At 42.3% G+C, this 26,907-nt stretch overlaps 1 protein-coding gene across 1 annotated transcript in view; it reads right to left on the minus strand.

Annotated features, from left to right (window-relative positions):
- LOC138254493 (programmed cell death 1 ligand 2-like) overlaps positions 1–26,907 on the minus strand; it is a 265,972-nt gene that overhangs the window by 146,914 nt on the left and 92,151 nt on the right. The window contains exons 2-3 of the mRNA XM_069205815.1: positions 19,898–19,980; positions 15,678–15,746 (exon numbers count right to left, since the gene is read on the minus strand). Coding sequence (XP_069061916.1) covers positions 15,678–15,746; positions 19,898–19,958 — 130 coding nt within the window. The 5' untranslated portion in view covers positions 19,959–19,980. The remainder of the gene's footprint in view (positions 1–15,677; positions 15,747–19,897; positions 19,981–26,907) is intronic.

Raw genomic sequence — 26,907 nt, forward strand, 5'->3', positions numbered from 1 at the left:
GTTTGCCTGGTAGTCCCGCTTCTGCCCCCTCAAGGGGTCCCACCTAGGTTTGTCATTACGAGGCTCCTTAATTGTAGGGAAAGAGACTTGAAACTGCAGTTGCTTTGTATGAAAGGTCCCTGGCACTTTAAGGGCAGCACAACACTGCTTAGGAGGTTTCCACTGTGGAGGTACAACGCCTTCACAGCTCCTATGCTATGGTCAAGCAGCATCTTCAAGCGCTAGGCCTAAAGTATGCCCTTCTTTTTCCTTTTAAGCTCAAGGTGATAGATCTGACTCAACTAATCTTTTCTTGACTCCTGGAAGTACTTGGACCTAGCTGAACGCTAAGGGCTTGGCGAGGCCTGCATTGGAGGACTGGGATGCTGGTGAGTGGCTAACGCCTTGTCCATGGCGCAGGCAACAAGGGATATTTGGTGCCACCCCAGCACAGTACAGCCAGCCAAGGAGCAAGCTCAGGTAGTGGAGGAGGTGCTCCTTCACAGTCAGAACTCTTTTGAGGCCTTGTGGTCGGAACTGCACGTCTGACACTGGGTCGGACAATAATGGCTCCATGGCCTCTGCTGAACAGAACTCCTGGAGGCTGCAGCTGATGCCACAGTTGGCAGACAATTTGCTGTAAGGAGCTGAGTCTGTTTTTCGCTCTGTGACGTGGCCTAGGGGTTACCCGTCTGTGCCCATTGGAGATGCCTTGGGCTCTCCTGAAGGTGAAGGTTCAGATACCCGAAACTTTGGAAAGGGCCAGTGTGCTCTTAAGCCCTGACCTTTGGCTGACCACACTCCCACTACTTATTGAACAGGACATGTATTTTTTGTCTAGCTCTTTATAGCTGTTGTTCAGTTGCTGCTGGTTCTGGCTGGGTGCTCAGTGGAGTACCAGCCTGGGAAGGGGGTTCTACATGTTGCTTTTTGATTCTTTATTGTTATACAGGACACTGGACTGCAGCAGACATTTGACCATTGCTGTGGTGCTTGGGGCGAAGTGCACGCTGGTATGGGGCTAAATGACAGCTGCTGGAGGTGCTGCATTACCAATTGCCAACATACATGACAGGCACACCTGCCAGTGACACTGTTCCACTCTATATCTTATTAATGTGAAACATTCGGGCCCTGTCCGCTCCTACTAAGAGGTAGCGGGTACATCCATATCTAAGTCACTGCCATACACATGTAGCTTTTCTGCAAGAGACACAGCTCACCAGGGTGGAGTTAAAGAAGGTGCATGCAAAGTGGAAGGGGCAGGTAATTGGCCCAACTGTGCCGGCGTATGCCGGGGGGAGGTTTGCTTTGGATTGCACAAGGGGTCCCAATTGTGGACGTCATTCATCGGGTTGACACTGAGTGTAGTTACGTGGTGGTGGAGGGCCATGTGGGCAGTACTCCCATCACCCTGGTTGCTGTTTATGCCCCTAATGGTAATCATTCTGCTTTTCTGGACCTTCTGACCCCAGCACTCTTCTGGGACCCACACGCTCCCGAAATAGGGGGCGATGATTTTGACTGTGTCCTAGACATTGTCTAGGACTGCACCACCCCTTCGCTGAATGGTGCCCCATGTGTGAGGGCACCACAATCCTTCAGGGAGTGGATGGAGTGCAGGAAAGTGTTCCATATATGGAGATTGCACCATACCAACACTAGAGAGTACTAGTTTTACTCTCTGGTCCACAATTTACACACTAGGCTGGGCCTTTTTTCTTTGCAGTGAACCGTTGGACACGCAGATTACTAGGACACGGTATTTGGCAAACACCCTCTCAGATCACTGCCCATTGCTGTTGAGGCGCAGCTTGGGGAGGGTACGTCCTAGTATTCAGGCCTGGAGGCTCCGGGTCGAGGCCTTACAGGATCCACCCTTCAGGGAGGCCTTGTCCAGACACATTACAAAATATGTTGGCCTTAATACAGACACTATCCTCACCAGGGTGCTGGAATGAAATGCACACAAAGTGGTGCCATGAGTTGAGACTGCTTGAGACTGAGGGTGTGTGGCAGACAGCTGGGTTGGATCAACTTCAGCAATTACAGGAGCATCACAGAGAGCTGGAGAAGGATGATTATCGGCATCGTATTGCCTAGCTCCATGCCGAGGGGGATAGGTTGGGTAGGCTTCTGGCGTGGCTGGTTCAAGAGGACCAGACACGTCCGCTGATCAGTGTAATCAGTCTGGGACAAGGCATGGTGGTTAACACGCATGTCTTTTGCGGCGTACTATTTTTCCTTGTATGCAGACGTGGATGAGCGCCCATCGGACAGGATCAGGGGGTTTCCCCAGAAGCTTTCGTTACAGTGGTTGACTCTGTTTCAACAAGCAGAATTTGATGAGCCCTTCCAACTTGAGGATATACAGGCAGCTATCACTCAAATTGCTCACAACAAGACACTGGCGCTGGACGGTCTTCCAAACGAATATTAGGCCACTTCCAGTGTGCGCCTCTCCTAGAAAATCTTAGAGGTTTTTAATGAGGCACAGGAGAGAGGTCAGCTCCCGGACTTGCTGGGTGAGGTGCTGATAGTGGTTCGTCCCCTCGACATGCCGATATCAGCCACTCTCCCTCTTAAACTTAGGGCCTTGTTTACAAGGCCCGTGGGGCAGCACAGCAAGGGCCTTGCTGCTCTGCCCTGCACCACCAGGAAAGGGGAGAAATGTGCTGTATCTACAAGATCTGGTGCATTTCTGTCCTCTCCCCCTGTGCTGGCGCACAAATTGCTGTCTAGCGCCAACAGAGGAATCCTTGCACCATGGTGCAAGGATGCCTTCGTTGCAGGAATGATTGTTTTTGTTTGGGAAGGGACTGCTTCCTGCACAAAAACAATGACAAAAGATGTTTTCCTCTTTCTGTGTGTGGTGCAGAAGAGGAAAAATGGGAGGAAAAAATATATTTCTCCTGGTTGCAAAACTTTTACACCACCCATGAGGAGGCGAAGGAATCTGACGCATACGCTGACTTGTAAATCTGGGAATGCATCAGATTCCTTCCGAGTCCATGGGTTTTTGCTTTGGAACACCCCAAGCAACACCCAAGGAATTCCCCTTTCACACAGGGTTATGCGTGAAAGGGGTCAATACTTACAAGGCCATGGTTAATGCCAGACTTAATTAGGGGTCAAATTATTAAAGAGAGTCCCAAACGTGCAGTCATGCATTAGTGCAGTTTTCTGTAGTTCATGAATTCACAAGAATTTACAGAAAGACAAGGATCTCCTAATCCTAGAAAATATTTCTGAACTGTATTTTAGCATGAGTAAATATGCTGTGTAGATTTGCTCATGGGAAAAATCTGTTTAGCATTCACAAGTTCACTTTCCCGCTAACCACCATTTTTTTCAACCATGGAAGAAGATTTACTTCTGCCCTAGTCAGGAGTTAACTACCAACCTTTCTCAGTGTGGGAAAATATTAGCGAACAGCTGGTGAAAAGCCTAAAAACATGCAAGTTAGTAGGTTTGCACAGACTCAAAGGACATTCCAAGCCTGGAACTTTTGCTTACTGCTACCTCTGCAGAAAGGTGGCAAACTAAAGAAATTGCTAGTATTCAGGCCCTATTATAGCATTAGCCCTGGCATAATCCGAGACGCTAATATCATAGCTCCTATATAATGAGACAGCTGCCATAATTTGATGCTGCACTACAAAAGGGACAAGTAGATTTCTTTACAGGGCAAGTAGATTAATGAAGGAGCCTGCCCTATGGACAAGCAAATATTTATTAAATTCCTCACCCCTATATATATATATATATATATATATATATATATATATATATATATATATATATTTCACAGTTCTTCTAATATTGTATAGAAGATTCCCGAACAACAAATGGAAGTCCGAAATACTTTATTCACCAATACTTCCTCCCAGTACAACGCGTTTCAGCCGTAGCCTTGCTCACGTACGTCTTTTTTTCAGTGAATTTCTATGTTTTTTTAATGCAGATGTTATTATTTGTGCCAAGTTGTGGCAAGCCAATCAGGGCCTTGCTTTCCCCCAGGATCCCAAGAGAAGCTGAGGAGGAACCTCAAATCTGCGATCAGACAAAAACAAAATGGATTATTTGTCACTCTTAGGGACCCCTCCATGTGTCCTATGGCATCAGGATGTCTGTATCCTGACCCCTTATGTGTTTTTATACTGTTTTTCCCACCTACCCAGGCATTACTAGAAAAAAAATGGTGGCCACAACTTTTCTGTCAGGTTTCAGCCAGCCAATCAGGGCCTTGCTTTTCCTCCGAATCAGAAAGGATATAAGGAGGATCCCAGAAGGATCCTAAGAGGATTTGCATCCCTATATATACAAATTTAATTTATGTTTTGGGACCCCCCTTTTTCTCGGTCCCCGTTTGACGGATCACCCCGAAACTTTCCAGACAGCAGCTGAAGTGACCACCATCTTGTTTGGGGAAAATTTTGTGAAGATTCTTCAAACAACACCAAAGTTGTCAGCAAAACAAAAAATGCTTTTTCTATAGAAACCAGATCCTAACTATAACTACATAGTGGCTAGCACCACTAGGTGTTATATATATATCCTATGTACAAAACAACAATCCTGAAAGAATACGGATCTGTGCCTGTACAAAAGTTAAACCTAAGTACTCATTTGTCCTCCAGATTGCCAATGATAACATGTTTTCTGAGACTTAGTCACAAAAGGTCTGTTGATCTTACGTGAAAATACTAGCAATGAGAAAATCAAGAGTAAACAAAACCTGATGTTTCAACAACATCAAGCGCTCACCTCATTACAGAGTGACCAAGAAATAGTAATTAACACTTCCGATAAAAGGGGGAACATTGATGTGATGTCTAGGGGCCAGTATGTGACAGAAGCCCACAAACAACTGAATATGACTGAATGCTATGAACAAATAGACAAGCAATAATATATGGATTTACAGGACAAATATAAGGACAAATTAATTGAGAGGTATAATAAAACTATTTTAGAATGGGATGAATTTCTGTTTCTTAAAGATTCACCTATGATTCCCACATTATATATCACCTCCCAAAAATCTATAAGGATGTACTCAATCCTCCAGGTCATGTGATCATTTCCTCTAAGGATCTAAGGATAGTCTGTTGGAAAAAACATCCATATACGTGGATCATTTTTTTGTTCCCATATGTCCAGAACCTTGCACAAAAGATTTTATCACCAGAATCAAAAATATTGAATGAGAAGATTTGGTCACCCTAGACTTAAATGCGCTTAATACCAGCATTAGATATAGTGATCATATATGAGCGTGTTGATCTATTGGAACATACATACATGCTTGTAGAGATCATTACCATGTGCTTCAATGAGAATATATTTCTAGGTGAAAATCATCCCTTCAGACAAATACAAGGTACAGATATGAGATATGCTTTGCCCCAGCTATGGTAATTTGGCAATGGGCTGGTGGGAGGAGCTGGTGCTTTGTGCACCAGATTTGGAATTTCATACAAAACATATTGCCATGTATCTTAGATATATTGACAATATATTTTAAATCTGGAGGGGAGATGAGAAATAACTTAAAAGCTTTTTGTCTAATATCAACCATAATAGTCTAAATCCCAAGTTCACTATAAATTACAGTAAACATTGCACTGAATTTCTTGATTGGAAATTGACCACCTCTTATAATACCATCACTGCTATATAGAAAAGAATCTGTAGGGAACTCTACACTCAATGCCAAAAGCAATCATCCACTGAACTTTTGCTGGAGCATCCCTTGTAGAAAATTTTTGAGGATGAAACATAACTGTAGTTTGAATGAAAGTTAAATACATACACGTAATGAGATGATGACGAGAATTTTTTTTAAAAGAGGGTATACAATAAGAATGCTCACCAAGCATCTGACAGAGTTAACACCCCATCCATCAAATACAGGAAAAGTCCCTTGATTGAAGATTGGTTGGTACACAGCCATTTGACACCAACATCCACTAAGTGGATGAACGCCTCCCACTGGATTTTTTAACTGCAGCCATTGCAAGGCCTTAAATAAAGCTCAATATGAGCTACCATTCATGAAACAGAATTTTACAATAAACAAACATATCACCTATAAAACTGATTATTCCATGTATGTCATCACATGCCCATGGGAAAAAATGGTACATTGGAAGCACCACATTTCCAATTAAGCAACGGATACTGAAACATATGGGGGTAATAACCAACAGAGATTTGACATACAGTACAGAAAAACATTTCCATGAATCACACTAGGGTGATTGGAAAGCTCTGAAATATTTCGGAATAGATACAGTAGAGAAACATATTAGGGGAGGAGACAGGGTTGAAGCCTACATATAATTCGGTCCCGTTATATTAGAGAAGTGTGTATCATACCAAGAGGTACAAATGTTGATGTATAATTAAATGTGCATCAATAACTGGATCTAAGAAACAGACAGTCCATAATGTCCCTTGATGAATTTAGTGCTGTATATTTTAATTATAATACTGGGATTAGTTATTATATGTATTACACATGGTTTCAAATCGAAGTCCACTTGTTACCAATTTGATACTTTGCTTTATTTTTAGGCTCATTATATAATGGAATGAATAACATGACACAACATCAAACTTATTAGTCGTAGAACCCTCAAAGGACTCGGATGGAGAAATAAATAATGTGCCAGTGTATGAATTTCAATCCACTTAAATTAATTTGTAATTTGTGTAATCATGAAAGACTGAAAAGTTAATTGACTAGTGATGTGGATGATAATCCAAATTCTGAGTATTTTTCTATTGATTTCTCCACTTTCATTTTTACAATTTTGTTTAAGGTCGATGTTGGACCTGGCCCTTTCTGCAGGGTCATCCCCAGGCGTTATGCTTTTTCCCTCCAGTTTTTGCTGAATTTGGCTTTGTTGGCTTTAAGCCTCTGGATATTTTAGCACTGCAGACCAGTACGAAAGTGCATGTGCTCTTTCTCACAAACATGTTACCTTTGACTTCTCCACAATAGGCATTTTAAATTTACTTATAAGTCCCTAGTAAAGTGCACTACATGTGTCAAGGGCCTGTAAATTAAATAATACTGGTAGGCCTGTAGCACAGATTATGGCACCCACTTTAGTAGCACTTTAAACAGGATTCAGGCCTGCCATTATAGAGCCTGTGTGTGCAGTTCAAACTGCCATATGAACTTGACAAGTTAACTCACTAGCCAGACCCAAACCTTCTTTTTTAATACATATACATCACCACTAAGGTAGGCCCAGGACAGCCCCAAGGGCAGGGTACAGTGTATTTAAGAAGTTGGGCATGTACTTTTAAGTTTTATAAGTGCAGGTAGTGAAAAACTCTCAGAGTAATTTTCACTATTACAAGGCCTATCATGTCCATAGTTTAGCATTGGGATTGCCTCATTACATTTTATACATGTAATTTCCAATTGGGAAGAGATGGGACCCCCAAGTTTGGTGTCTCTGAAATCACAATTTAAAATCACCCCTTATGGTGAAGTCTGTTATGAAATTTACATTCTCAAAATGCCCCCTTTAGAAAAGTTGGCATTTTTTAACTTTACAATATCTAGGGCTTTCTGCATGCCTCTGAATGCAAGTCTGGGTGGGTAACAATTGGGTTTTGTGCATTCCCGTAAGACAGACACACAGAGAGGGAGCTTTTTATTTTGTGGACCATCGATTTTGTTCCACGCCATTTGGGTGCTTTTAGTTTAACGTTTTGGTAGTCGGTCATCACTGTTTATGTATAAATTCTTCACTGTATTCTGCGTAATTTAAAAGATCAAGACCTGGGTCGACACATGTCAGTTCTCTGCTCAAAATAACATTTTGAAGCAATTTGATGCTCTGGTGTGGCTTGCATTTGGTCAAATAGGCAGTAAATCATTGCCTATGAGCTATACATATATATATATATATATATATATATATATATATATATATATATATATATATATATATATATATGTATATATATATATAGATATAGATATATATTTTATTTTTTTCCCACTTCGTCCCTCAAAAAGAAACACTTCAGTCATGTGATGTCTCCATCCAAATTAATTTATTAGGCAAGATAAACACCCGCCCGACGCGTTTCGGAAAGCCAAGCTCCCTTGTTCGCTGCATTGTTTGTCCATATTTCCAGTTCCATATATCACCAAAACCCTTTCAGCAACATGAATGACGGTCACTAAGCATTCCCCTTATTACGGCGGCCATCTTTAAACATGTTTTTCTTCACATTTATCTTATCATTTCTTAACTATTCATTGCATTCTATTATTTTATCATAAAATCTGTATCATTCACTCATAACATTTACATTTCAGATTGCATTTGCTGTCAGTTTGTTTCAATATTTTCAGTATTATCCAATTTGTTTGAATTATTCCAAAAAGGTCCACTTCCTCACTTCAAATGCTTTCGTGTTTACCATTGCACAAAAAACGAAAATTTCACATAATACTCAATCTACATACAGGGATATTTATCCACATTACAATATCCATCCTATTCATAATATTCATATCCCAAGTGGTCTTTTTAAATCCCTATACTCTGGAAACATGTTTATTCCATCTTTTAGCAAACCTTATTCCATATACATATTTTCTGTATATTCAGCATTTACAACAATGAAACGATAATGAGAAAAGCAATATTCACTATTCAGCCTTTCCACCCTCCAAATAACCTTTATGTGATATAGTAGCTCCTTAGCTTGACAGCGACCGTCATACTATCTTTCTCTATAAACAAACAAGAAAACAACCATGTATTAGAATCCATACATTAGAAAACGTCTATTAAAAACATCAATCAAAATACATAATATGAACACTATCCTAAATTTAAATTAAACTTGTGCATTCTCTCAAAGCAGCTCTAATTTCTTATGCTCTCATTTTCTTAAAAATTATCATTTTAATACATCAAGTGAGCAGCTAATTCCTCATCTTTATTTAATCCTTCTAATTCCATGGTAGTAAAACTAATAATTAAACGGGATTCCAATTTCCTTAATTCTAGTGCTCTATTCCCTCCTCTTATATTCAGCATGACCCTGTCCAGAACCATAAATTGTAATTTATTTATATTGTTATCATGATAGTTTTTAAAGTGCCTCGCTACTGGATACGACTTATCCTCATTTTTGATTGCTCTCATATGCTCTAATACTCTTTTTTTACGCTATATGTATGGTACTCCCTATATAAAATGTATTTCAGGGGCACTTCAAAGCATACATACAATAATCCAAATGGCATGTTACATGTTTCTTAATATTAAAGGGTCTTTTAACGCCTAGGAAATGTATTTCTTTACAGTTTTCACAGTATTTACAGGCTTTACATTTTCCACAAATGAAGAAACCCTGGATGGGTTTGATCTTTTCCGTCATTGGTACCAAACATTGACTTAATGTGTCCTTTAGAGATCTACTTCTTCTGAAAGTAAATGTAGGGTAATCATCTATTGTCACCGCTATATTCTCATTCGTTTTTAATACTGGCCAGAATTTTTTTAAGATCTTCTTTATTTCTCCCGTTTTACTATGATATGTTGTAATGAATCTCACCCTTATGTCTTCCTTTTTATTTGTATCTACTTTTGATTGGATTCCCAGTAAATCATGTCTTTTAACTTTTCTAACTTTCATCAGTGCCTTTTCGACACTTCCTGGCGAATAGCCCCTCTCTCTGAATCTTTTACTCAGGATAATGGCTTCCTTTTCAAAAGTTGTATCCACACTGCAGCTCCTGCCAGCTCGCAATAGTTCCCCCTACAGGATACTTTGAATTAGATTCTTGGGATGGTTGCTTCTGGCATGAAGTAAGCTGTTACCAGCCGTATCTTTTCTAAATAGTTCACATTCCAACTTATTGTCTACCAAACTTACTTTCACATCCAAAAAATCCAACACCAAATGATGTATTTTGCTACTAAATTTAGAATTTAGAGAATTGTCATTCAATGTTGTCACAAATTCTATTGCAGACTCAGTATTGCCTTTCCAAATGCAAAAGACAACAAGGGGCTAAACAACAATGAAGCAATGGATAAGATGACGGTGATTAACCTTTCAGATAGGTATATATCCGATTCGGAAAAAGAAGTACTATCATTGGGATTATCCTTCTGTCTGGTAACACAATTTAATTGTACTCAAAGTCGAATTGATTTATTTCATTTTATCAGAAAATTGAAGTTAAAAGAATGGTTTGGAACTAAAGTAAAAAGTCATAACACTAACGTTGAACGTACGCCCTCTAATTTAGAGATAAATGATATAGAAATGCTGCATACTTTTTGTGAATTGGATGAAAATATTGAGTCAAGCCCTAAACCCGTTTTGAATTTATTACAAATGGGCATTGACATTGATGAAAGGTGCCCCAGCAGTTTCAAACCAAAATCTACCTTTTCTCCACCTTTCAACTGTGATGCGATCAATGTTTTTGAAAAGGGTATAATTAAGGCAAGGAAAACATTGAGATATGTCAAAATGTCTAAATATGATAATTTGCAGTCAAAGCATAGGAAAGTGATTGAATCTTTACGTAACGACAGATATTATAATAAAGAGAGCAGGTAAGGGTGGAAATGTAGTGATACTATCAACAGAGAAATATATTAAGAAAGGATTGAGACAGTTGCAGGATAATAATTACTACCGAGTCTCTAGTAGAGAGGAAATGATGGAGGCCAAAAAGAATGTGTTTGGAAAATTAGATGAGTGGAGAGATCTGAGACTCATTGATTAGGAGGAATATCAATTCCTTAAGGTTGAATTCCCTAAAGCAGCAGCAATTTATTTATTGCCAAAGGTACCTAAAAATGTTGATGATCCTCCAGGTAGACCTATAGTGTCATCAATAGGGAGTTTATTAGAAAATATCTCTAAATATGTGGATTTTTTTCTACATTCGTTTGTAGAAGCATTACCTTCGTGTATTAAAGATACTAGAGACTTCCTGAGGATTATTAATGGAATCAAGTGGGAACATTTTCTTTTAACGAGTTTGGATGTCAACAGCTTGTATACTTGTATACCTCATGATAATGGCATTAGAGCATGAAGATATTTTCTGAGCACAAGGTCCTTGTCACATCTTTTACATACAGAGATGTTGTTGGACATGGTTTATATGTGTTTAACCAATAACGTTTTCATTTTTGAAAATACATTGTACCGCCAACACCAGGGGCGCGATGGGCACTTGCTTTGCTCCCAGTTATGCAGGTCCGTACCTGGGCTGGTGGGAAGAACAGGTGGTCGGCAACATCGCTGGTTTTGAGGATCAGGTAGTCCTCTGGGTGCATAGATGATCATAGATTATATCTTTTGCATTTGGAAAGGCAGTAATGAGTCTGCAATAGAATTTGTGACAACATTGAATGACAATACTCTAAATTGTAAATTTAGTAGGGAAATACATCATTTGGAGTTGGAATTTTTGGATGTGAATATAAGTCTGGTAGACAATAAGTTAGAATGTGAACTATTTAGAAAAGATATGGCTGGTAACAGCTTACTTCATGCCACAAGCAACCATCCCAAGAATCTAATTCAAAGTATCCCGTATGGGAAACTATTGCAGGTTAGGAGAAACTGCATTTTAGGTACAACTTTTGAAAAAGAAGCCATTATCATGAGTAAAAGATTCAGAGAGAGGGGCTATTCCCCAGGAAGTGTCGAAAAGGCACTGATGAAAGTTAGACAAGTTAAAAGAGATGATTTACTGGTAATTCAATCAAAAGTAGATTAAAAAAAAGGAAGACATAAGGGTGAGATTAATTACAACATATCATAGTAAAACGGGAGAAATAAAGAAGATCTTTAAAAAATTCTGGCCAGTATTAAAAACGAATGAGAATGTAGGGGTGACAATAGATGATTACCCTACATTTACTTTCAGAAGAAGTAGATCTCTAAAGGACACATTAAGTCAATGTTTGGTACCAATGACGGAAAAGATCAAATTCATCCAGGGTTTCTTCATTTGTGGAAAATGTAAAGCCTGTAAATACAGTGAAAACTGTAAAGAAATAAATTTCCCAGGGGTTAAAAGACCATTTAATATTAAGAAACATGTAACATGCCACTCGGGTTATTGTATATATGCTTTGAACTGCCCCTGCAATACATTTAATATAGGGAGCATCATAGATATGGCGAAAGCAAAGAGTATTAGAGAATCTGAGAGCAATCAAAAATGAGGAAAAGTCTTATCCAGTAGCGAGGCACTTTAAAAACTATCATGATAACAATGTAAATAAATTACAATTTATGGTTCTGGACAGGGTCATGCTGAATATCAGAGGAGGGAATAGAGCACTAGAAGTAAGGAAATTGGAATCCCGTTTAATTATTAGTTTTATTACCATGGAACCCGAAGGATTAAATAAGGATGAGGAATTAGCTGTTCACTTGATGTATTGAAATGATAATTTTTAAGAAAATGAGAGTATAAGAAATTAGAGCTGCTTTGAGAGAATGCACAAGTTTAATTTAAATTTAGGATAGTGTTTATATTATGTATTTTGATTGATGTTTTTAATAGATGTTTTCTAATGTATGGATTATAATACATGGTTTTTTTCTTGTGTTTTTATAGAGAAAAATAGTATGACGGTCGCTGTAAAGCAAAGGAGCTACTATATCACATAAAGGTTATTTGGAGGGTGGAAAGGCTGAATAGTGAATATTGCTTTTCTCATTATCATTTCATTGTTGTATATGCTGTATATACAGAAAATATGTATATGGAATAAGGTTCGCTAAAAGATGGAAGAAAACATGTTCCCAGAGTATAGGGATTTAAAAAGCCCACTTGGGATATGAATATTATGAATAAGATGGATATTGTAACGTGGATAAATATCCCTGTATGTAGACTGAGTATTATGTGAAATTTTCGTTTTTTGTGCAATGGTAAACACGAAAGCATTTGAAGTGAGGAAGTGGACCTTTTTGGAAAAATTGAAATAAATTGGATAAAATTGAAAATATTGAAACAAACTGACAGCAAATGCAATGTGAAATGTAACTGTTATGAGTGAATGATGCAGATTGTATGATAAAATAATAGAATGCAATGAATAGTTAAGAAATGGTAAGATAAATGTGAAGAAAAACTTGTTTAAAGTAGGCCGCCGTAATAAGGGGAATGCTTAGTGACCGTCATTTTTGTTGCTGAAAGGTTTTTTGGTGATATATGGAAATGGAAATATAGACAAACAATGCCTGTAAACAAGGGAGCTTGGATTCCCGAAATGTGTTGGGTGTGTGTTTATCTTGCCTAATAAATTAATTTGGATGGAGACATAGCGTGACTGAAGTGTTTCTTTTTGAAGGGCGAAGTGGCGAAAAAGGCGGGGGCTCGCGACCCCGCTTCAGTCTGCTATGCAGGGCGCAGACCAACACGTATCTTGGAGAAGGAGATATATATATATATAGAGTGAAAATATAAATTATAGATAGATTGAAAATAAATGTGGCCCAATAGCACATTATTTGAAGCAACTGTTCTAAAAACAAAAATATTCACACATTTATTTTCACAGTGCAAAGATCAAATTAAAATGAATTTCCACAATACAGCAACATTGAAATGAAAAACATATTCTACTGCATCACAGATTGCATGTAAGACTTTTTTTGCAGTGAGAAGCAACTCTCCTAACAGTCAGAGGTCTCTTCAATTGGGTTTTACCATACAAAACAAATGTAACCCTGTGCATCCTGTTTTTAGTAAAATATATTTTGTTGAAACAATGTACATTAAAAATACCATGGCATAAACCATACATGTTGATGTGAAGAGTATGATATGGTATTTCTTCCCATTGTTAAGAGCGGGGTGGGGAATTATGACTCACTTGAGGCTTCATCTCTTATGAGTCATGGCCCCTACCTACTCTGAAAAATGGGGTGCCTATGTGCATATGTGCACAGATGTGGAGTCAGGAGTCAGAAACACTAAGGTCCAGACTTACGGGGATTTGGCAAGGGGCAGAACTGCAAGTCACCTTGCTGCATTGACCTAAGCCAAAGTGAAAGTGTAGGAATTCACCGTATTTATCCAATATGGTATATATTCCTGTCTTTTTTCCCTACATTGTTGCAGTTTTGGCGGCCTAGCGTCAACGCAGGCTCCCTTGCACCATTGTGCAAGGGTGCTTATGTTGTTGGCAAAATTGTATTTGTGGCAGAAAAACAATCCTGAGAGGCGTTTTTCTATTGCAATGTGTGCTGCAGAAGGCAGCAGATGTAGAAAGAGTTAAAAATGAGGAGAAATAAAAATATTTCTCCCCGTTACTCGTCACCTCGGGAGGCATAAGGTTTTGACGCATCCCCAGGTTTACATGGTCTCATAAATCTGGTAATGTGCCAAAATCCATGTGTGCTGCATGGGAAAACCAACCACAATGCCCATGGAACGCCGACCTGAGGTAGAGTAAGGCAATGCTGCAACTTTTGCTGCCTTGCCCTACTCTATGTCTATGAGGCCATTCAAAGCCACGCAAAGTAGTTGTGTGTGGCCTCAAAGATATGACTGAGAGGCTTGTGGCTCCGATGCATCATTAAAGTGACGGAACATCGGCGCAAGCCTCTCATAAATATGCCCCTAAATCTATATTTATTTAAACTTACCTTAACAATATTCAGTAGTCAATATTTTTTTGTGTGCTGGAATTTATGAATTCAGTATTTTAATATACAGATTTCAAATGTGGTTATTCTGGAAACGTATTTCAGATGCAATATGAATCCAGATAAACAGCATAGGACAATTGATTCAGTATTTCCATAACATGACTAAACCTGCAAAATTCCCAGGTGTTTGCTTCACCACAGACATAACTGGAATGGATATAGGAACACTTTACAAACTAAAAAACTGGCCATACTGTTAGAATCCAGGAGACTACAATCAATAACTTCATCAGAGATCTAATAATCTATCAATGGTACAGCCAGACATGTTCGATTGTGACTTCCATCACATGTATAACTTATATTTAATTGGTATGCTTTTTGTGACACCCTAAATTGCCAGAAAGTAGACTGAGTAGACTACTCAATGTTTTCAACCTTGGCACATTATTCTAGTGCACTATGTAGGTAGCTAATAGGCAAGTTATGATTTCCATAGGCTTTGGTGGCCATTTTAATATTAAATACTGAGAGATTGAAAGGTTTAGACAGGGGTGGCTAACAAATGTTCAGGTGGTGAGGATCCATACTAGATCTTCTAGATATCCACATATGACAAATGTACATACAACAAATCTAAATGGAACAAATTTATATAGCCTGTGGTTCGCCTGATAATCTGGTCCTCCAGCACTTATGGTGAACATTTGTGAATTAGGTTAAGTTAATAACATGTTTGTACATATGTTATGAGCTTGTACATCATATTTCTAATATTGGAAATCAGCATATTGAGTGGATTTTCTATATTTACCCCCATTAAATAAAAATATTGTGTGTAATTTACTCACTGCATTTACTATTTCTCAATATTATCTGTGCTGCACACAAAGGATGCAAAACAAGCTGGTTGACAGTTATCATATTGGCTCTTAATATATGCTCATTTACTTTTAAACTATCTACATTGCCCACATCCAGTTTCAAAGACTCACAGGCATATAATGCCATTGCCTTACCTGTTTGTGGATGTAATAAGTTTACCATTACAATCATGAAAATGAGTGGAGACATTCTCAAAGCGGAATCTGAAACAAAGTCACAAACAAAAAATTTACATTGGCATTACTGTATATGGATACATACATATATGAGCTTGCTACAGGACTTGAATAGTTTTGTTTCTTGGTTGTGCTTGTAGATGTAGTCTTATGAATCCATATTTTTACAAGATTTCATTGAAAGTTATCTATGTGCGAAGTTGATTATAGTGCCATCCTAAGGTCGTTTGGGGCCCGGGCAAGACATATTTTAGGACCCCCAGTTGGGAGCAACTTTAAATGTATTACCCATTTTCACCTAATTCAAGCCATCATGATGCCAAACAATATTGAATTATTTGTCACATTTTCAGAAAAAAGGGGCAGGAAAAAATAACTGAAAGCTGAGCCTGCCTGGAGTCTGTCAGCCAAATATTATCAAAATAAAGCTTGAACAGGTAGTGCAGAAGATATTCCTTTCTGTGCTTGGATATAAATTTTTTGTCTTGCAACACCAACACTTAAGTACAATTCATTGACTAACCAGTCAGATGTTGTTAGAAATGGGGTCTCTAGTTGGCAGTGGTTTGCACCCTGTCTAAATAGGGAAGTTCACTCTTGTCAGAATAAGGGAGACAGACAGCTAAAATAACCCCTGCTCACCCCCTTGGTAGCATGGCATGAGCAGTCAGGCTTATCTCAGAGGCAATGTGTAAAGTATTTGAAGTATTTGCACACACACACACACAGAGTAACACAGTGAAAATACTACAAAAGAACTCCACAGCAGTTTATAAAAATAGCCAATATTTATCTGAATAAAACAAGACCAAAAAGCCAACATACACAAGCACAGATATCATTTTTAGGAGATTGAATGAAATTGTAGTTCCTTGAAATTAATGAAGCACTTGTCTGAGGCAAAGTATCTAAGACAGGTCAAAAACAAAGACAATGCAGGCCGCAAGGGAGATGATGCGTCAAAAGAGCCAGATATGCATTTGCACAAAGCATTGGTTCCTTACTGCAGTGCAGTGTTGATGAAGGAAATGGCGCCAAGGGACGATGCATTGGTAATATGTCGAAAGTCGAGCAGCAATGCATCAGTCTCAAGAGAGGAAGCAGGCGCTGCGTGCTCATAACTCATGCAGCAGTGGTTCTTCCGACACACTGTGGCAGAAAGCTGGGGCCTGCATTGAAAACCGTGGTTGTTGCCTCAAGCGGGGACCACGCTTCAGTGCAGGCAGTGGTGATGTGTTGAATCCTTCCTGAGATGCGTCGGTTCGAAATGACGCAGTGTGTCGATGTGTAGATTTTCTTCTTGTAGCACCACAAACCACCTGCAAGGGCCCAGAACTGGATTTTTGGCACCACTTGACAGGCAGGGCTCTAGGTAGAAGAGCCCAGGTGTAGGCAGATGAAGTCTTTGATGTCCCTGAGACTTCTTAGCAGGAGTCAAGCTCAACTCAAGCCCTTGGAGAACCTTGGAAAGCAGGCTGTAGAAAGCAAAGCCCTGTTCTTTCACTCTCAGGACAGAAGCAGCAAGCAGCAAGCCAGCACAACAAAGCAACAGGCAGAGTGGCGGTCCCTCCTACAGCATCCAGCTCTTCTTCCTGGCAGAATGTCCTCAGTCCAGAAGTGTTCTACCTTTGGGGTGTCAGATGTCCAGTACTAATACCCATTTCTGTCTTTGAAGAAGGCAAACTTCAAAGTCTTTGTAGTGCACAAGACTGTCTCCAGACACACTCCAGGGGGTTGGAGACTGCCTTGTGTAAGAACAGGCACAGCTCTATGCAGGTGCAAGTGTCAGCTACTCTCACCACTCTAGCTCAGGAAGACCCATCAGGATATGGAAGACACACCTCAGCTCCCTTTGTGTGACTGTCTACAGTGAATTCACAAACAGCTCAACTGTCATCCTGACCCAGATGTGTATTTCACAGCCAGGCAGAGGCAGAGAATGGTTAGGCAAGAAAATGCCCACTTTCTAAAAGTGCCATTTTCAAACATACAATTCAAAAACCAACTTCACCAAAAGATGTATTTTTGAATTGCAAGTTCAGAGGCCCAAAACTCCATATCTCTATCTGCTCCCAATGGGAAATTACACTTTAAAGATATTTCAAGGCATTCCCCTGTTACCCTATGGGAGAGATAGGCCTTGCAACAGTGAAACCGAATTTTGCAGTATTTTACCATAGGGACATGTTAAACACACCAAAACATGCCCTACCTTTTAAATACTGTGCACGCTGCCCATGGGACTGCCTTGGGCCTACCTTACGGGTGACTTACATAAAGCAAAAGGGAAGTTGGGGCCTGGCAAGTGAGTGCACTTGCCAGGTGAAAATGGCAGTTTAAAACTGCACACACAGACACTGCAGTGGCAGGTCTGAGGCATATTTACAGAATTACTCACGGGGGTGGCACAATAGGTGCTGCAGGGCCCCTACTAGTATTTGACTTACAGGCCGTGGGCACACATAGTGAACTTTACTATGGACTTACTAGTAAATCAAATATAACAATCATGGGTCAACCAATCACCAATACAATTTAGAAAGGGAGCACTTGCACATTGCACTGGTCAGCAGTGGCAAAGTGGCTGGAGTCCTAAAGCCAGCAAAAACGAAATGCAGCACACAGTCAAAAATAGGAGGTCAGGGGCAAGAAGTTTGGAGAATACCCTGCAAACAGGGCCATTTCCAACAGATGTAAGTTGGGATATCATATACAAAAAGTTCACATAAAATACATTTTGTGTCCCAAATAATATCATTCTTTTGGGTGTAGATTTTGTATAAGCTTCAATGGAAGAAATATGTGTCAGACTATATTCTCATAATAACATGGTACAATATCAACCAGACAGTTTCTCCCATTATAGGAAAGACACGGTGGGGACGGCTTGGTGCATACTTCGTTTACTAGTACATAACATTAAAATAAGGCTGCACTTGGAAATGAACTTTTAATTGCCGTAAATTCATGATCACAAATGTGTCTTCACAACTGGTATTCTCGTTGCCAAAGAGAAAATCAAAGCACTGCAGTGAGGATTTTTATCTTTCCACTGGGTGAGATTTAATTGCAACTCCAATTGTCTTTCCATTTGTTAACTACTCTGGGTACACCGTGACTTCCTGCTCTGCTGTGTAAGGGAAAGAAGCACGAGAGAGAGTAGGCCTTGGAGGTAAAGAGAACAGTGTTGCAAGAGAGGTGAAGTATAGGGAAACCTCAGGTAGAGATATAGCTGAAGTAAACAGACAAGTGAGGTAAAGAAAAATGTAAAATAAAAAGATAAATGTGGGGGTAGCCAGAAAGAAAGATAGAGATAGATTGAAAGAAGAAGTGGTTGGTTGAACAAAAAGAGATACATATGATTTTAGCCTGGGGTAAAGAGAGCCAGAATGGGGAGAAGATAATTTAGAGAGGGATGAGACACATCAAGGGGTGAGGTAGAGAGAGATTAGCTAGAAACAGAGGTGAGTTTTAGAGAAGCAGAGAGTGTGATGTTATTTGGCAGGGAGGTGAGGTCATGTGAAAAATATAGAGGGATGCAAGTTAGAGAAAGAGTGGTGAAGGACAGAGAAGAGCAAAATGAAATGTGAGGTATCAAAAGACAAATCAGGTGAAGAGAGAACTGAGGTAAAATGTTTCAGAGAGGGCATGATGGTTAGAAAGAGAGATTTAGTGCTAAGAGAAAACAGGTGAAATAGAGAAAGAGGGGTGAGGCTGATACAGTGATGGAGACATGTAAAGTAGAGGAATGCATAAAGAGAGAACTGAAGTAGAGAGTGAGTTAAAATAGAGAAAAACAGAACAGGCAGAGAAGTGGCAAGAAAGGGGTAAGGTAGTGAGAGATAAGGTAGATGGACTAGAGATAGGATACATTGAGACATTAATTATAAAGAACTAAGGTAGTGAAAAAGGTGAGTGGTAGAGAAAGAATGGGGTAGAGGGCATTAAGTTAAAGAAGCATCATGAATAAATGAAGAGAGATGATACAATCAGAGATGGATGATAGCAAGAGAGATAGAAAGGAAGACAGAGGTAAGACAGGAATAGACAGTGAAAGAGACGCTATTGGAAGACAGGGTAGGGAGATAAATGGAGAAAGAGACATAAGACCGAGATCATCTTATGACTGTCTTGAAATTTTACCAATAAGCTTCTTGAAAATGGAGGAAATTGCCTACCTTGTCTGTACCTTTGTATGCTCTGGTCAGGACCGGGTCCTTTGCAATTGTGAAGGAGCATACAGCCCTTGCCAAGCAAGCTGCTGAAAAATAAAACAATTGTTTATTATTATTTTATTTTTCAGCTCAGCAGGTGAAAAATAAAACAATAGTTTACTATGAGCCAAAAAAATAAAACAATAGTTTACTATCGTTATATTTTTCAGCTGCTGGCTCAGCCAGAAGCATGTGCATAAATGGCGGGCTTGGCCATGGGAGAATGCAGAGGGAGTGGAGTGCCCTTAAGTGCGCATGGGTGTTTGGCCGGCCCTCCTATGCCAGCCAAACACACACGCGCACTTAGGTTTCTACTACCCGACTGTGTTACACAGCTGAGTTGGAGAAACTGTACAGGCTCCAGTACACGTTCTGAGCAGCAAACCAAGCTGCTCAGTCCAATCCTGGCGCTACACTCATGCTTGATGTAGCATGGGGAGCCTGTGCTGATGTCCCAGGGATCACCAGTCCCCCCTTTTGAGATTTGCGGGAGCTGCCACTGGCTCTGTAGCTGGCCACGTCGCACGTAGTGTGACAATAGGGGGGAACAGCTCTCTAGCGTTGCTCCCCTGTTAGGGAAGAATATGGCCAGGAGGGGCCTCCATACTTAAGGAGGGTGGTCCACCTCTCGTTTATGGCCCCCAAGGTGTGAGGAGGGAGGAGTGAGGCCAGGAGGTCCTTTTAAGGGGGGGACCTCGCAGGGCTGGGCCTCCTTAGGCAAAAGGCAAGCAACCTCCCACCCACCCCTACGTCATGGCAAACAGGAGCCTTGATGCATTTATAGAGGAAGAGATGGTCACATATGTGACACATACGTTTACAACATGATTTTCTGTACAGGAAACTCAAGAATCGTCGCAAAGCGGAGTTACAGGGCGATCCTAAAGCTTTAAAATTGATTAAGAGGCCTCCAGATGGTGATTCCTGGAACCAAAAACTATTCCTCAGGCTACTTGGAGCCTTTACGGCAGGGCCTGGGATGACCCGACGGCGCTCCTTAATCCCGCAAGGGACAGTTGGAATCCTGAGCAACTGTGGAGACTGGCCGGGGTCTCGCTCTGACTTGTCAGGAGCATGACAAAATTGATAAAGTTGTAATACCACAAGAAAGGAACGAGCTGCAAGATGCTAAGCACGTTGGTGCAGAGAACACCAGACGGAACAGCTCTAGCTTTCTCAGGATGGGTGTCGGCCAATGTTTAAGAAACTCGTCTCCAACACCGGGATCGCCCGTAAGCTAACCCAACCTGTGAAAATAATAAACTTGCGACATATTATACCCACGAATGTTGTCCTAGCATTTATTATGTTGCATGCATGATATTGTGATAAACGCCAATTGCACACACCCTAAGGGACTAGGGGTAGCAGCGCTATGGCCATGCTGCTTTAAACAACTGTAAAATCACACTCTGACCACTTCTGTTTCGTGCTGCTCACATGGTCGGACTAGAAGCCCAAAGCAGTCCTAGCAATCTTTTCACACCAGCCCCCACACGGAGGCTCGAAACAAGAGTGGCGGACTTTGCGGGCCTGCTGCTTTTTGATACTGGGGGCCAACAATGTAGCACTGTTACAAAACCGGCCCCCTTAACAAATCCAGCACTCATCATTCAAGCCTCCCGGAGAAACGTCCGACGCACGGTACGGCCAGTTCGGCCCTGCTTGCTCATAATTAGACCTACATGTGTCACCTCTAAACCGTCGAAAGTATTTGTGTAGAAAAGAAACACAAACACTTTGTTATAATATTTTTTACAAGACCACGACCATCAAACAAATAAATAAGGACAGCTTGTTTTGCATGCTGTATTGCGACATTCTTTTTAGAAAACTAAAGTGAAACTCTATTGCGAAACAGACAACGTTGATCACAATTCATGGAGGCGGGGAGTGAAGAGAAACAGGTTGTAGCCGGCAAGCACCCTAATTATGTAATTAAGTGAGAAAATAGATTGTAAAGAAGACAGAGCCCATTTAACGAAGTGCTTGCGACACAGTGATTTTAGGGACAAGGATCAGAGTGAAGGGGCACGGTAAAACTGCTTGGCGGGTTTCCAGATATGCTTACCGAAACTAATCAATCTCACAGGCGTCCTCTCACATATCCTGCTAACTAAGCCTTAACGTTAAATACCACGGAGCAGGAGACCAGAAACGCTGTGTCTGTTACAAGCTGCAGAGAGGTTGAGGAATCACGAAAGTGAAAGAGAAATGTTATGTAACATCTAGAAGGAAATTGTGCGCGAGGCTGCAATCCAAAAACACCCAACGGTAAACATTTATCAGTAAAGGAGAGGATGCCAGCAAAAAAAAAAAAAAAAAAAAAAACACATCAGCATTTATCATGTTGAAGAATGCAGTGAGTTTTGACAAGAAAATATCTGATCTGCGTTCTCATTTAACCGTTTTGAAAACCGTGGCTGCTCTAGGCAGCTTTCATTCCAGCCTCCATACATTGACGCTCAGTTCACATAGAGGCATGGTCGTCAATAGTACTCCATTTTCTTTTCACACTAGTAGTGAATAATATAATAGCTTAATGCTATTCACTATTCGTGAGATAAAAAATTGACCTAAACAAAGAAAGTGTCTCTAACCCATGCCCACTAGGTAGAGTTGCCTCTGTGTTGCTGATGTACAGGCCTAGATGCGGCGCTGCACTAGATGCGGACGTGGGCCGTAGCAGGGATGGACACACACACAGTTTTAACTTTCTGTGCCGCCAGACCACGAGGGCTACCGACTCCTTCATTTTATAACCTCTGGGCCGAAGCCCAGCCTTCAAGACCTTGAAGGCAACAAAGTATAGGAGAGCCCAGATGGCTCTCTACATCCCTCCCTTATTTTAGTTCTAAACAACACTAACTTTAGCAATCGAAACACACCAGACGGAAGGAGGGAGAGAGAGAGAGACAGAAGGATGAGCATAAACATACACACGGTGTCAACACATAAAGTTTCGCAGGCGCTGACTTGTGTATCGGGTTGGGGCGCAGGTTGTACTTCTCACTCTGCTCAGACGGACCCCATGTTGGCTCTTCCATCAGTTTCAGAGTGACAGGATTTCTCGGATTCCAGCGAGGCACCGCCTCCGCTCTCCGATCGAGGTCCTTCACGACACGCCAGGTGCGAGTCGTCGCCTCTGGTATCCTCTTCACCATCATCTCGGGGCCTGGTGTTGGTACCAACATCCATCGACATCACTCTTTTGAACAATTAAACATTACGGGTGACATACCGCCCATTCCTACTGATAGTTATCATAGTCCCTTCCACTTTGTACACCATCCAGATGTCAGGTTCATAAGAAGTCCTGAATTTCCACCAGGGATGACAATCTTTCAGAATGACCGGTTCACCCAACCGCAAATCGAGGTATCTCACTCGCCGACTCTTGCTTGCCTTCAGGTTTGTTCGCAACCTCTTCCCTTGGGTCACATCAAGTGTCGCTGGTTGCCACTGCACATCTGCCAGAATGCAGTCACGGGGTGGCTGCCTGAACAACAGGGCCGCTGGGGCACAGCCAGTTGTGCTGTGGGGTGTCTGCCAGTATGCTCTCAAGAATTTGTGAAGGCACCCTTCCTCCCTTTGATCCACCCCTATATGTAGGGCGCGGTTGAGGGTTCTCATAAACCTCTCGATGTCTCAATTTGCTTGGGGCCAATGGGGATAATCCTGGGGTGGGTTATGGCCAGTGACCGCAGATATCCTTGAAATTTCTGCCCATGAAAAGGTGGGCTGATGTCCGTCTGAACTTTGACCAGTAGGCCCAGCAGAGAAAATGTCTTTCCTAGAACTGGCTGGACGTGGTTGAACGTGGTGGATGTAACCAGCTCCACCACAGGGAATCGGGAAAAGAGTCATCACAGCCATCAGCCAGCCATCTGGGACACTTCCGAAGTCCAAAGTCAGCCGAGACCAGGGCCACGTGCCCAGCAGCTCACAGGAGCAGGGGGTTGGTTCCGGGCAGTTATGGTGCAGGGGTGGCACTTCCTCACCCGCTCATCGACCAGAACATCCATCCCCGGGAACCACACTTTGCTTATGAGACGAGCTTTGGTCTTTGCTGTCCCTTGAAGACCCTGATGAGCCAGCCCCACTACCTGACCTTGTAGACACAGCAGTATCACTAGCCACTGGCCTCGGAGCAGAAGTCCCTCCAGACTCACCAACAGTTTGGATCTCACCTTCCAGACCATCTGCATTGCCTTGCGTTCCTCTGGATCGAGTGTCCTTGCCCCATCCAAGAAACGCTTCCACTATTGATTAGCCAGCGCTTCCTTGGCTTCGCCAATGATGGTGTCCTCATGGGAGGCGTCGACGATCTCCGGCACCGTCAGAGCCGTGGGGCATGCCAACTGGACCACCATCCTCTTGAAACTCTCCATGCTCTCCTCTTCCTCCCCTTCAGATTCAGGTAGCGATGGCAGTGAGGGATGTCGTGACAAGTAGTCCGCTAGGTTGTTAACCCCTGGTCGGTAGACGACTTGAAACCTGTATTGCTGGAGGAGTATTGCCCACTTTTGATTCTTGGTGGGGCAAGCCTTGCTGTGCCAGCGAAAAGGGATACCATTGGCTTGTGGTCTGTGACTACGCGAAATCCATGCCTGCATAAGGACAAATGGAAGTGTTGATAGGCCCATCTGATGGCAAGCGCCTCCCTCTCAATCTGGGTGTACAGGGCCTCCGTTGCTGAGAGGACCCTGCCTGCATTGGCCACCGGGGCCCACTCTTGGTGGTGTTGTTCCTGGAGAAAGACCGCACTGAGCCCGACAGGGTTGGCATCCACCACTACTTCCGTCCTCCTTGGTGGATGAAAATAGGCCATGGTCACCTTGTCCAGCAGCGCCCTCTTGATGGCGTTGAAAGCTCTATTGACTTCGGGCCCCATCCCCACTTGATGTCTGCCTTCATGAGCTGCCAGAGAGGCTCAGCCATTTTCGCCAGTCTGGGGATGAACCTCCCACAGTATGTTGCCATGCAGAGAAAACTCCTTACTGACATGGCGCTACAGGGAACAGAGGCTCCTTTAATGGCGTCTACTTTCCTGGGGTCAACCTGCAGTCCTTCTCTTGAGAAGATGTATCCGAAGAAGTTGACAGAGTTGCTGTAGAATGCGCATTTCTTCTTGTGTAGCATTAGACCAGTATCCGAAAGAATTTGGAGCATGGATCGCAGGCACCGATGGTGTTCCTCAAGAGTTTCAGAGAAAATGAGGATATCGTCACTGAGGTTTATAACACCCACCAATCCCGACAAAGTCTCTCTTATGGCATACTGAAATATTTTGGTGGTTGAGGAGACCCCGAAACTGAGCCGCTTGTAGCGGCGGAGCTCTACATGTGTATAAAATGTGGCCATATTGCGGCTCTCTGGGGTCAGCTCCAGCTGGTGATACCCCGAGTTCAAGTCTAATAAAAGAACCATTGGGATCCTTTGAGGTCCGCAATGATGTCATCCACTGTGGGAGTTATGTAACGCTTGCGCTTAATGGCTCCGTTGGGCAGCCACATGTCCACGCACAGGTGGATGCCACCTGGTTGTTTTGGCTTCAAGGCTATTACGAGGGGTGACACCCAGGGGGTTGGGCCCTTTACCTTTTCGATAACCCCTTGTTCTTCGAGGGTCTGTAGTTCCCGTTCTACCTGAGTCCGCAGATGGAACAGCACATGTCGATGCCTCAAGGTGGTGGGTTTCATCGCAGGGTCTCAGGCAGCTGGAACTGCTTTCCTTTCAGCTTGCCTAGCCCTTTAAAGAGTCCCGGGAAGTCAGCCAGCGCGGCCTCTGCATGGGAGTCATGGATCTGCAGTGCTAAAAACACCATTTTGAGGTCCTTTGCCGTATGGCACCCCAGCAGGGTCCCTTTCTTCCCTTGGCAAAGTGGAATCTTGCTCTTGTCGAATGGTGGGTACTGCCGATGACTACCTCAATCGCCCCTCGGAGGGGTATCAGGTCTTGGCCCCCTTAGGTATAGATCTTGGTGTGGCAAGGCTAAAGTAGGGGCGAGGGTGACAGTTTGTTGTATTGTTCAATGTCCATGACATTTACAGAGATGCCGGTGTCGATGAGCGCTGTTACTGGTGCACCGTTGATGTTCACAGTGCACGTGGGCAGTGGTTGCCGTTTCTCCTCGGTGCTTCCTACAAACAAGATGACAAAGATATCCTCGTCCTCTTCGTCTTCATATTGGGAACCTCCTGGACAGGTCTCCAAGGCTGTCGCTCCTCTATCTTCGCCGGGTGCCACTTGCCATACTGTACCTCTTCTAGTGGATGCGACTCCGGGCCGCCCCCTCGACAGACCTTGGTGAAATGGTTCGGCTTATTACATTTGGAGCGGGTATTCCCCTTTGCTGGGCACATCCCCGGTGGCTTGTGGTCAAGGCCACAGTTTCCTCAACCTTTCTTGTCCAGTCTCTGGGAGCGAGGAGGTCGCAGGTTGTTCTGGCGTCCTTGGAGGATGTCACTTGTTCCTCCTTCACTGGGGCCTGCTTTGTTGATCCCAGCGCCGGGGTGGACCACCCCAGGGCAGCCACCAAGTCTTCTGCACGGCTGTTGGAGAGCTCGTGGGATCAAGCCAGGATCAGGATTTCATCCAGCGAGATGCTCGGTTGTCGCAAGAAGAGCTTGCGCAGAAATTTGGAGAAGCCCCCCTGGATTATCTGAGCCCCTATTTCCTCGTGCTCGTTGAGGCCTGTGCAGGTGCTTGCAAGCTTGTGCAGCCACGTGTAGAACATGTTCACCGACTCCATGTCAGTCTGCTTTGTCGTAGCTTGAATCTCTCATAATCAGGATTGAACTGGGGGTTGAAGTATTGATTGAGAGTGTTCACTGCTGTGTCAAAATCATTGCCGCCGCCAGTGTTTGGCAGCATCTTGAACAGCTCGCAGAGCTCATTGCCCCCAAAATGCAGCATCAGGGACCTCTGGACTGTGCCATTCGTTTCTCGCGTGGCTTGAAAATAGTGTCTTA

Source organism: Pleurodeles waltl, chromosome 1_2, assembly GCF_031143425.1.
Source record: "Pleurodeles waltl isolate 20211129_DDA chromosome 1_2, aPleWal1.hap1.20221129, whole genome shotgun sequence".
NCBI lineage: Eukaryota > Metazoa > Chordata > Amphibia > Caudata > Salamandridae > Pleurodeles > Pleurodeles waltl.